The 12,936-nt window shown below is 41.5% G+C and overlaps 1 protein-coding gene across 4 annotated transcripts in view; it reads right to left on the bottom strand.

The window, feature by feature from the left end:
- Nucleotides 1–12,936, bottom strand: part of col12a1b (collagen, type XII, alpha 1b) — a 136,562-nt gene that overhangs the window by 91,541 nt on the left and 32,085 nt on the right. For all 4 annotated transcript variants that reach the window (XM_035678794.1, XM_035678796.1, XM_035678793.1 and 1 more), the window contains exons 14-21: nucleotides 10,593–10,859; nucleotides 9,163–9,355; nucleotides 8,459–8,583; nucleotides 5,880–6,029; nucleotides 5,112–5,231; nucleotides 4,726–4,890; nucleotides 4,262–4,408; nucleotides 2,750–2,892 (exon numbers count right to left, since the gene is read on the bottom strand). In XM_035678794.1, the coding sequence (XP_035534687.1) occupies nucleotides 2,750–2,892; nucleotides 4,262–4,408; nucleotides 4,726–4,890; nucleotides 5,112–5,231; nucleotides 5,880–6,029; nucleotides 8,459–8,583; nucleotides 9,163–9,355; nucleotides 10,593–10,859 (1,310 nt within the window). The remainder of the gene's footprint in view (nucleotides 1–2,749; nucleotides 2,893–4,261; nucleotides 4,409–4,725; nucleotides 4,891–5,111; nucleotides 5,232–5,879; nucleotides 6,030–8,458; nucleotides 8,584–9,162; nucleotides 9,356–10,592; nucleotides 10,860–12,936) is intronic.

The raw sequence follows: 12,936 nt of genomic DNA, 5'->3' as shown, positions 1-12,936 counted from the left end.
TTAGGACTTTAAAGGTGCAGTGTGTAACATTTAGGAGGATCTATTGTTAAAAATGTAATATAATATTCACAGGTATGTTTTCATTAGTGTATAATCACCTGAATATAAGAATAAATGTGTTTTTCGTTCGAATGAGACGTTTGTTTTATCTACAGATGGAGCATTTCTGCCCTTTTAGCAGAGTCCGCCATTTTAAACTGCCACCGTAGTTTCTCCTACACACTTCACAGCCCGTTCTCATTCCCAGGTCGTCAAATACAGACTGTTCAGTTGATTTGGTCCTTTAAAGGTTTACTTTAACCAAACTGGAGTTGATGATTGTTGGAAACACTAACAAATACGGAGTTTTAAAGTGTGTTTTTGATTAACAATGTGGTAAAATCACTGGTTTTGTCAATGGCGGCTCCAATTGTTTTGGTCTGAGATGATGGTGCGTCGTCTAAGCAGTGAATTTTATGTACACGACTGTTCTGCCTTCTAGCGGCGCCACCATTACTGTCGGTAAGTCATAGTGACCATGACAGCAGCATTATGGGTAGTTGGACTGACAACGTTAGGCAGTGGCCTCCAGTTACTGATGAAGGTTCCTTATATGGTTGGAGATCTTAGTGTTATTCAGACTTTATATATTAGTGAGACTGTTGTTACGACAGTAGTCACAAATAGAGAAAAAACAAAGCGACCGTCTGCCACATTTCAACTGATGTACTGTGTAATACGACTGTACCTGCTAGCTTAATCAATCAAGAGTGGAATTTAATCACCACAGACTTGTTATATTAGTAAAAAAAATGTTTTTTTACATATGTATTCAAGATTATTTGTTATTTATGTCCTGTGAACATCTCGGCCCTCTGCAGGAAATCTATGTACAGTCTCGGATATGTGTATATTTAACCTTTAAACTTTTAAATGCTTACAATGACACAAAAATACCAACTTCAGCTCATTGCTACAACCTTTCCGGGTGCATTTACTGTACACTGTTTCCCCCTAATGCATAGATATTCCAGGTTCACAGTAATATGTTGGCAGCACGCCATGGCCTCAACCCTGCCCCTCCTTCACTGCCTGTAATTTATGAATTCACTCTCTTGTTGTAAATCACTGCAGATAAGAGCGGCACTAAATACGCAGCATGTAAATACCACATATTTCATGTTGTTGGGTTCATTTGTAGTCTACAACCCGACGTAAACAGACCACAGGAGAGAGAGAGCGGGAGAGTCTTAGCCCAGTGTGAGGTCTATAACGTTAAACTGAATGGATGCAGTGGAAACTCTGCTTGATTTCAGCCGATTATAATCACACGGGCTCCATCTGACAAGAGCCAATAAAAGCACAAAGGATGGAAAAGACCCAGCGATCTGTTTTTAAAGATGAGACTGACAGGAGGTTAAGCGTAAACTAAATGCAGGTTCCCCAAAGCAACTGGCATCCAGATTTCAGCCCCCGAGGGCTCTGAATAAAAGCCAGACCTTGGTTTTTGGAAACACACTTTTAACAGCTGCTTTCTAACCTGTCCTGTGAGGTTTGCCACATCGGACAACACATACCAGAATATTAAACAGCGGGGGGGGGGGCATAAGTGTCAATTAGTGTGTTTTTGTGTGACGGACAACCTGTCATTATCTAAATTCGCAGGAAGTAGTAAATCTCAGCTGACTGATACAAGAGAGAGTTATCTGTTAGAGTTTAAGCCAGGTCTAATGGGAAGGAATTAATGAGCAACCAAGATGCTATTTGACGTTCAGGATCGTATCCAGCACTCACAGGTGGTTCACATAAAGTGTCTGAACCAGGAAGAACAGATTATATTATGAGACCATTTATACCCAGAACAATGGAGTAATCAACAATTAAAGGATTTCTTAAAATCAAATCAACCCCTAAGTCTAATACTTAAAGTTTCTTTAAGAAGATTTTAAGGTGTTTCTCCTTACTCTGTCTTATACTGAAGGAACCTGACTCTATCTTAATTAAACATACAGTCGGTCATTTTTGCCTCTCACATCAGAACAATAACAAAAGATGAAGTTTGATGAGGTGGTGAAGCAGCGTGGGATCATGGGAGTTGCCTTCGCCACTGTTGTGAGTTTGAAGCTAACAGTTCTTAGGCTATGATACTAGCTGCTGCTAACGTTAGCTCAGCTTGTTTCTCTGATAACTTAAGATCCAGACGTCCGACTGACTAAAATCCTTCATCCGTTAAAAATGTCATAGTTAAAAGCACCCAAGATCATAAACCAGTGAGGTAAAAATGTGGCTTCAGACTGGATAAATCAACTACATATAGAACATAGCTCTAGAGTTTATACACTGTTTAATGGCGAAATGTTGCATATTATAACTTTTGTAGGGAAGAAAGCTGCTTCATGTTAGCTAGCTAGGCTATAACGTTAGCTAATGTTACTCCTGCAGTCTAGTTTAAATGTGTAACTTAAATACTTTCTTTACTTTCTTAACTATTTTTAGCCAGAATGGAGAAGTTACTGTAAGGTCTTTCCTTGGTTTTTCCCTTAGCTAAGGAGAAAACTTGGTGTTTTGTGGAACCGGCCTCAGCTCTTCTATCTAAACCAGGTTTACGATGTGAGGAGTAATATAAAGTCATGCTTTTTGTTTTGGTTGATTTTAACTTCCTGTGAACGCTTTGTGGTGTACCAAAGAAACATCACAGGTATGATATCATTCCTGTGGGTCTTCTATGTGAACATGAGTTAAAAAAGAAGGAAGAGAAGCTTTATCTGACCTCCTCCGTGGGCCCTCCAGTCGCAAGCATGTAAGTGACGCGGTACTTGTCGACGGGGCTGCCGGGTGCCGTCCAGGTGGCACGGAAGGAGTGGTGGGTCACCTCCGAGGTCACCAGGTTGGTGGGGGCCTCCAGCCCGCCTCCTGAAAAAGTAACAAACCAGAACTGAAATACGAACCGGCACGTCAAATATTTCACAGTGTGAACCCTGCCGCTGTATATCTCTGCTCCTCTGACAAAAGCTTTCTTTAAGAAATGTTTTTCTCCGGCTGTGCCGTAAACCATTTCTGTATTCCCTCTCAAAGGCTGATTTACAGACACAAAAGCACTTCCAATGTGAAAGTTTCCATTAGATCTGTGTCGCAACATCTCATGGCGGTCTGAAATAATCTAGGTTGTCAGGCAGAATAGATTAAAATTTATCTATCTGCATTTCTTGGATCTTCTGTTTTTGTATTTTTAAGGGCAGAATTGATTTGTGACCACTTTGTTCCCTTCTAGGGAGTACAATGGCCGCATCATTTTCTCCTTGTCAACAGGCATTAGCTTCATCACTCAAATAGGGTGAAAGCAGCTGTGCCAAGGAAGTGTAATTTTGCGGATATTCATGTCTTTACTTGGACTAAAGGTTTATGTCGTCCTTCGTGCGCAGAGCAACTTTCACGCCCTGGAGCACCTGAAAAACCAAATGAAAGCCTGCAGTAAAATTTCAGAAATATATGGTTGTCAGTCTTAAGCACGGTGGCTTTGTAAATTCCGGAAAAGAAGAACTTTCTGAAGTTTCCATCTGACCTCCAGCACTGGTAACGACTGAAAGGTGTAAATCTGACTGAGCGGCATTCAAAGGAAAAGCTGGAATTACAGCTGCGAGCTGACGTTAAGGTTTTATATCTCAGATGTTGTTTATAGTGCCACCATCAGTAAAAATCACTATTATTGTTGCCAAGCACCTGCAGAAATATTTGGATGTGTGTTTCCCTCCTGATGAAAGCAACTTTTCTGGCAAAAGAAATTATAAAATCTTAGACATGTGGCAATTTTTGGCGATATATCAGTGAAGAAATGACAAAATGGCCAAAATTCCCCCAACATGTAACAAAGTCTCGTTACAAGTTCATAGACAGACAAGATATCTACATGGAAATATGGGGCCTTTATGCCTCAGTAACCTGATGTACTGAAGAGTTGCAACCTTTAACGTTCTCTTGTCCTGTCCTAGGTACAGTTTGCTGTGATATATTCACGTATAATGTAGACCTTATTTTATTTATTTTAAGTCTTTATGAAAAAAGGACTGTGCACAAAAACATTAACCTCAAAATGAGAAGAGATGATTTATGTCAGATTTAGCTATTAGTTAACTTCCATCTGTAGTCCTTGGGCAGGTACAAACACATTAAGCATAATTACATCACTTTATTAGCTTGGTATGTATGTATTTTGCTTTTGCAAAAGGACAAAAAAAGTGAAAGTTTATCCCATAAATAAGTTTGAATGGGAGTCTCTTCCCACCTGGACCCTTGACACTGTTACACAGGTTGATGGTGAGTTCGTCAACGATGTCTAGCAGGAAGCGGAAGTCGTTGACGTTGTACATGTGAATTTCGTCGGGGTCAGAGGCGATGGACCGCAACTCGTTTTCATCGGCGTTCTTCACACCTGAGAGATAAAAGGATCGTCATAACTGTGCCTGAAAAATGACCTAAAGACAAGACTAACATGTTTATAACTAGTTGGTTAGGAGCTGCCAAGGTATATGTCAACCAATCAAATTTGAGTAGTGAAGAGCTAAAATTGACTCCATTGAGCATTGAAAATGCTCAACTTTCAGAGACTTGAAACTTTCCTCATTTGAAGGGACTGAATCATGCAAAAAAAAGTCAAATCATGTAACATCCCCTAATTCCTATACACAAGTAACAGTTTCCCATGTTCACTGTTAGTTTCATGTTATTCAAAATGAGAAGGTGACTCACCGATGGCGTACAGCTCAATGCCGTTATCTCTCAGGTTCTGTGAGTTGAAGACGATTTCGTCCTGGGACTTTCCGTCAGTGATTAGAACACCAATTTTGCGGGAGTCTGCGCGCATCCCCACGTTGGGTTTAAAGTTGTTCTGAAGGATGTAGTTGAGAGCCATTCCTGTACGACGGCAACAGAAAGTTATACAACAAACAATAAGCTGTGTATTTAAGTCATATTTTGGCCGATTGGGGTGTAAATATGAACATTTAAACATACTAGGCGTACATAAGGGCATTGGAGAAGTGGTTTCAGTGGATATGACTTCAAACTTTCTAAAAGAAAATATTTTTTCTTCAGCTGATGGACCCAAATAGGGAACATAAGTGCTGTTAAATCACCCGTCATGGTGTTGCCTCCTTTGTACGGCAGGTTGGCGACAGCGTCCATCAGGGAGTCCTTGGTTGGGTGGGCGTTCAGGTGCCACTCGGTCTTCGGGTCTCCACTGTACTGAGCCAGACCTGAAGAAAACGCACAGCATCGTTTAAAAAAACATCAACCAATAAAAAGAACCTCACAAAATCATGCTAATTACGCAGTTTTACCGACAAAAAACTGCAAAAAATTTAAGGAAAAACCTTATTAAAACCATGCAATCACCTTAATTTATCCAGAAACATCAGCAGCTGGCAGCAGCAGTAACAGAAGTACAAGCTGTATTAATAGAACAGTAGTTGAAATAGTATTCATAGCAGCATTAGTAGTACTTAAAATGGAGATAGAAGCAGTTACAGCAAGATTAGTTAGAACAGAAGTAGCAGTAGTAGTAATAGTATTTATATCAGCAATAGTAGTTGCAGCAGTATTAGTAGTACACAGTGACAGTAGCAGAATGATGTGATGAGTAATAGTAGTAGTACTAAATTAGTTAACTAAGTAAGGACTTTTTACTCCACCATAGTACTTTTATTTAAAGTTTAACTACATTGTGCTAACTCCCTCGCTCCGAGCTAGTTTAAATGAGTGTGTGACTAGTTTACATATTAAATTCTGGACTCTTACCTGTAAGTAACTAAAGTAGTTGTTAGTTCCAATAATGGTAGTAGCATAAGTAACAGTATTAGTAATAGTGTAGGTAGTAATTCTGGTAGTTGCAGTGAAAATATTACCAATCTGGACTCGGTCAGGGCCGATGTCGAACACGCTGACCATGCGGCCGATGAAGTTGCGGATGGTTTTAAAGTTGATGCGACCGATGCTCCAGGAGCCGTCGACCAGCAGCACGATGTCGGCCATCGCTGAGGTCTTACACTGAGTGTCTGCAGAGAGACGGCGAGGAGGAGGAGGAGGAGGAAGAGGAAGAGGAGGGTAGTGAGCGAGACAGTCGGTGCACCGCAGACACCCACCACGAGTGTCCCAACAGTTTCATATATGAACAATTTGAGATGAATGTGAGGGAGAAAGTGTGAACAAGTGAGGAAATGTTGTGAGGGAACAAAGGAGTACATCACAAAAGTCACACAATCACAAGTGGAAGATGTTTACACAGCGGAGTGTTTTACACAGCATTATGTAACACAAATAATTCACACTGGTAACACATTGTGTAACAGCTGTCATTTCTGGATTAACTGCTCTCTCTCCTGGGCTGTTTTCTCTCTTCCAGCACAGCGAGTTTTACATCCAGTGGAGAATCAGCCCTGTGGTCTCCTTCTGGCTGACACTGAGGCCTCCAACAAGCCGCAGTTAGGCTCTCTCACAGCGTCATATATCCCAAATGTTACTGTGCATTCCTGCTCCGGGCACCTGTAGGGGTGAAAAATGGCCGCTCATCCTCGTTTATAGAGGAGACGACACGCCTTTAAAAAAAAACAAAAAAACCTGTGTGTGCAATTGAAAACATGTTAGGAGAAAATCGATTTAGTTTTTTATTTTGTTCTTTTTCAGCAGGCCGGAGAAACAGATGCTTCACGCTAAGAGGAACCGAGTCGGATGCTCGGCCGCAGTCTGTTTGAGTTATACCACCGCCGGTAAACAACATGCTTATGTGTCCCTCCGACGTTCATTAATAAAAACAGATGTCATAAACAGAGGCAGCTTTAAGAGACATCTAATACACAGCAGACGACTGCTGGATCCAGAGAGCATAAATATCCAGCTCAGTCTGACTGGAGGATATAAATCACTGCTGTCCTACAGTTGTTTTTGCTTTAAAGACGACGTTTCAATCCAAAATCAAAAACACAAAATTTTATGTGTTTATTGACAACACGAGGTATGTACTGGCACTTCTTACTGTAAACCGCCACCCCCTGTCCAGGTACACCCCCTAAACACCCACGAAGCGCTTGATTGTTTTTCCCATCGGCATTCAGTAAAAGACCCGCCCTACTCTGCCTCTGATTGGCCAGTGTTCACTGCCTTTGTTGGTCAGATTTAGGCAACGAGGAGTGAGATGACGGCCCGCATAAATGCCTCTCTGTAAACACATAGCTAGCTTAACGCGAAAACAGCGCTGAAAATGTCCTCGTTAAAATAGATTTAAAAAAGTATTGGTTAGGGGTGTGTTGTGGTTAGAATTAGGGTGACCCAATTCAGGCACTGTGATTTACCATAAAACTTCTGTTTTATTTAACAGAAATCTGTACTAATATGGAAGTCGCCTATACTAAAACCTCTCTACATCCACGAATGTAAAAGGATATATTTTAATCCAACAACAACATACACATTTAAAAAGTGAAACATCATGTTGAATTTTAACGTTTCCAGCGGCGGTCAAACCCGATTTTCTTCCAGATCGTATCAAGTGATCATGCTGGAAGCAAGTAGAATTTTCTCACTTCACTGTCAAGTTTTTCACACTTTGTCCAAAAGAAGGAAATTTAAAAAGGAATAAAGCATTTAATGACCTGTAAAAAATAACGTTTTTGCAGTGTATGAAGGACGCCTCGCAGCAGCTCTGCCAGACCATATGGACCTGTCAGAAAGTCTGGATTAAAGCCCCCTTCACTAAGCAGCCTGCCAGTTTAATACTCGAGGATCCTAGTGGATCCTCGGTGGAACATCCTGGCCCCGTTCCACGACTCCGTGGGCAGTCGGTCACCGTGTCTGCTCCCCATTACTGTTGGAATTTCTGCCCAGGGTCAGCCCCTCCTCGGGGTCTTATGAGAAGCATAACATTTTCCTAACTGCATACATCCCGGCAACAGCTAAAGCTCTGGATCATAAAAAATGTCGGTAATTGCAAGCAGAGCCATTCTCCGCGCTTCAAGCGACACAGAAAGGGGAAATATCTACTTTTGCATGACTAAAAAAACATTTGAGCAGCAGATAGGGAGTTCAACAGTAACTCGTCTGGGAGCTAATGGAGATAAAGGTCAGCACATCGCGGGGGGGCAGATACGTAGCACGTAAATGTTATTGTGAACACTTAAGCACATGTCTGTTAAATGGCAGTCATTTTCGTCCAGATCACACTCAAAATAAGATACGAGGGAGGTGAGGCAACGAGAGCCAAGCAGCTCAACATAATTTGCACTAATCATAATCATCTGCGTCAGATTTCGGCCCACGATTCCCGGAGAGACGGTGATATTAATTCCCCTCGACAACAAATAATTCAACATTCGGCGCTAACAAAATCAGACCACTCCTGTTCTGACTTGGATCAGGGAGCGTCTGGTCTGCAGGCCTGCTCTTTAAAGCGCCGCTAACAGAGTGTGGAGGTGGAGCTGTGAGCTTTTACCAGAAGCGGGGAGAGGAGGCGGCTCAGGAGCGTCACTGAGGGTCGTCTTCTCCTCTCCTGCCAAGGGCATGCTCACCCCACCGTCAAACATCCCGAACACGGCGACAGAGTACTTCGTTCCTGCCCTGAGGGAAAAAGGAAAGGACATGAACCGTCTTTCACAATCTCACTGGGCTGCACAATTTATCAAACATTAATGGATATTGGCGTCAGCTGTCATGTCGCTGCACGCACACCCCGATTACTTTTATTCCCGAAAAAATAACAAAAAAACCAAACATTTCCTCATTTCCTAATGCTGCAGCTTCGCATTAAAAGCAATGTAACTGGCAAAACATAAGTTTTATATTGAAGTGAGCAAGTTACAGGAAGTGCATTCGCTATCGTTCAACAGAAAATGTTGCTCTGAAATCGTGATCTCAATGTTGATCAAAATAATTGGGATTATTATTATCAAGAAATGCCCTGGTGACCATGTCCTAACACCCTTCGCCCCTCTGTGTGTGTCCTGTCTCTAACAGTTGCTAGGGATGTATTAGGTGGTTGCTAGGCTGGTGCCAGCATTGACGATCACACTGCTACTGTAGATGGCTGCTAAAGTCAAGATAAGATAAATAAAAGCTGGTGCATGCCTTTTCTTCTATTTAACCTTTATCATCACATTCCTCAGAGTACTTTAATATCTAACAGTTTAAAGAGTTTACCTGAGTTCCTCTAGAACGACTGTGCTGTCGTAGGGCCCAACCAGGAGTTCCCCCAGGTCTACATCATCCCCAGTGGGGTGAAAGGTCACTTTGTAGCCCTTAACTTTGCCGGGTGCTGGATCCCAGGTGACTCTGAAACTGGTCTTGGTGGGCTCTGAGGTCTGGAGGTTCCTGGGGGCCTTGAAGGGCGACACTGAAATAGAAGAACCCGGGCCAGAACTTCAGGACAAACTCATGCAGAATAAAAGTTTAACACATTATTGGCAACGGTTTTTTGAAAGGTTTTTGAAGATCAGCCACACCACACTCAAGCCAGTTTCTCATTAGTCCATAATACAATACCTTGAACCCGGTGTCATTCGTTAAGAAGCCCAGTGTCATGCTGTGTGTTAGTAATGGTAGCGTGTGACTGAGCATATGTATAACTGTGATTTTAGTGTCCTAGTGGAAAGACACTGCGCAGCAGCACCTATAGTGTGACAAATATTCATCTTAACAAGTCGTTTCAACTTGAAGTCAGTCCTGAAATCTTATTTTTGGTCGGACAATGGGAAAAAAATCTGCAACTTGGATGACAGAATCCCATTTGTTTCCAAGGCAGCATGACTTGTGTTAACGTTTCTCTTATAATAAGTGGCAAGATTGTCAAACAAACCAGTTTTATGTATTTGTTTCACAATAGTGACATTTAATATGTGGGGAGCCAGTTGAGATCGAAGTCCTTATCCCGACCATAAAGGGGAATTTTTCCTACTCAACGCAGAGTCAGATACAGTCATAGATCTCCTGTTGAACAGGTCAGATAAATTGTTGGATGTTTATGGCATCAAGCAGCAGCTCGTCCTTCAAGTGTCGACGGTAGACTGATTGTCTGAACTACACACTGTTTCTATAATCTGAACTGCTTCTCGATCCCACTGACATCCAGCAAATGTGCCGTCATAAGTCCCGCCCCTTTTTGCTTTGTGGTCCAATCACACAAGAACAAGCCCCGGTCAACTTCCTCCTTTCCTGTACTGTAGTAGCTATCTAGCAAGCATTATGCTAACATTAGCTAAGCTTGAGATGTGACTATTAAGTCGCTTTTATCTTTTAACCATCTTCAAAGTGTGGTGTGGAGGAAGCTGATTGACAAAAAAGGGCGAGGCTTAGGAAGGGCAACTGAGCTCAGATACGTTAATCTCACGAGATCCATGAGTTAGCCGACTCTGGTTAATTGCCCAAAAGCCAAATTAACATGTTTACCTATAATGTAACGTCCAGTTCTGGCGCACCAAACTCTGGGACTGGGATCCATAAAAGCAGCAGATTATTTAATTTCATTCCACCAATAATAATGTTTGAAGACTGAACTCAGGTTTAAACGTCTTTGGTTAAGATGTTCCTGCAGTATACTGTCTGTCAGAGGGTTGAATTATGGACCAACGTACGTGTCGTTCCTACTCCTTGCCTTGCTTTTCCTTCCCCGCGCTTGTAGATGGGGTGAACGGTGATGTCGTAAGTGGTCATGGGCTGCAGGCGCTTCATGATGGTGGAGGTGGCCGTCCCGGGGACCTTGAGGGCCACTTCTTTCCCTCCGCCGCTGGGAACATACTTCAGCCGGTAGTTGAGCACCTTGCCCGGCGCCGGCATCCACGTGACTTTCATGGTTCGCTCTGTCTCGTCTGACACGGTCAACCGTTTAGCAGCAGCGGAGGCTGAAAACAAAAACAAACAGACTTAGTATGAAACTCTGGATTGACCAAAATTAAGTTTTTCGTGCAGTTTATCAGCTGTATGTTTATCTACTGTCACTGTTATTATTGAATATAATACGAAATATCCATAAAAATATAGTCAGTTTACTTAATTATAAAAAAGGGCTCCCTTAAGGAACCAGGCTGATTTAAATCATCCAACCACATTTCCTTCTTCCATCAAACCTCTATTAACCAACCATATTTGGTCCGTTTTTATGTCCTCTATGACTGCACTGTACACTAAACATGTTGTTATTTTTATCTAAACCCTCAAAACAATCATTCCTTCCCTCTCTTATTTCCAGGCCAAGTGTGGTTTCCCTTTATATTCCTTCTGTAACCATTATGTATTCATATCTGCAGGCATGAGCGTTGAGTAATACCACCAGCTCCATGCCAAAACCAATTAGTTATGAATTAGGCATTCACCCAGAAGTGATCAATTTTGGAGGAAATGCTAACCACATTTTCCTTTTCCCCCACAAACTGCCTATAAAATGGAATGAACTTATTCCGATGATTCTGCAAGCGATTAAAACAACTTTGCAAGGGAATAATATGTATATTTAATGATCCCAAGGAATGTTTTTCAGACTACTTGATTTCACTCTGGAGGATTTTTATTGGCGGAAAAAAAAACGACATCCAACTTTTCAACGTGTTGATAGATTCGAACAAATCTGAGAAAGCTGGAGATGTTGGAAGGACGCACGGAGAAACAATATGTTCATTTATGTTTATTATTATTTATGCTTTTGTGTGTGGCCTGTTTTGCTTTTTGATTTCCCGTGTGTGCATATAGAGCAGTGGTTGATTTTAAGGGGTATAGGAAAGCATTTAAAATAGACACAGTAGGCCTATATCTCAACATTTGGTTCATTTCTGTAAAGAAATGTAAAGTAAATTGTCTGATAGAACAATAGACAAGCATCAGGAACAAGAAAACACTGAGTTTGCCAGACAAGAAGGATATTAAGTTATAAAAAATACATAATATAGATGGAAAATTGCATAAAAAGTTCTCTAAACAGGAAATAATCTGCTCAAAATTCATCGTTTTACACAGACTTCCTGCAGTTACTGAGTTCCCTGTTAGGGTACAATGAACAGTTTTGAATATATTATGAATTGTCTCTGTTTATTCATCGATAGAAAGGGGCTCCCTTAAGGAACCAGCGCTATAGAGCGAGGAATGTGTTGACATTTTTAGAGTGCTGATGAAATATGACAGCGTGCAGCTCGCAGTGCGTCATTAACGGGACACACACGTCGAAGAGATATTCCCCTCGGCTCTGAGCGGTGTGTTATTAAACGCAGCAAAACTGTCACCATGCCGGTGTTTCACTCCAACTCTGCAGCTCGAGTGCAGACGAGGACCAGAAAGAGACAACAGCAGTTTTAAAGTCCTTTAAAACGTTGGTCAGTCTTCGCATTGTTTTTAAACTTCTGTTACTTGTTTTTAAAGCACTTCCTGGTCCTGCACCGGTGTAAGTGTCACACAGTGTATGAACCGGTCCCTCAGATCCTCTGGCACGATCCTGCTGGTAGCTCCAAAGTGCAGAACAAAAACCTTTGGCGAGGCAGCGTTTGGTTTTTGGAAGAGCCTGAGGAGGATCTGAGAGCAGCTGGAAGTGCTGAGAGTTTTAAATGTGAACTCAGAACCTCTTCAGCCTGGCTTTTAACTCAGAAATAACTAACTTACTTATCTTATTTTCTTTTATACATTTTAAATATCCTTCTTATTGTTTTATTTGTTATTTCTGCTTTAGTTTTAGTTTTTAAGTATAACTTTTATTATACCAGTTATACATGTATTTCATTGTCATTTTTATTATTTTTACTCCATTCTGTCTTATTATCGTCTGTGAAGCACTTTGAAATGAACTGTATGAAATATGCTTTATAAATAAAGTTTCATTGAATCGAAAGTAAATCCGGACTAGAAAGTAGGAAGCAGAATGCCAACTGTGCTCTGAAACCACTCTGACTGTGCGACAGAAGAGATAAATATTGATGTGACATACTGCCTTCTAAT

This window comes from Morone saxatilis, unplaced genomic scaffold, assembly GCF_004916995.1.
Source record: "Morone saxatilis isolate NCDOM2014 unplaced genomic scaffold, NCSU_SB_2.0 Contig7, whole genome shotgun sequence".
Lineage (NCBI taxonomy): Eukaryota > Metazoa > Chordata > Actinopteri > Moronidae > Morone > Morone saxatilis.
This window is presented reverse-complemented; position numbering and strand designations above follow the sequence as displayed.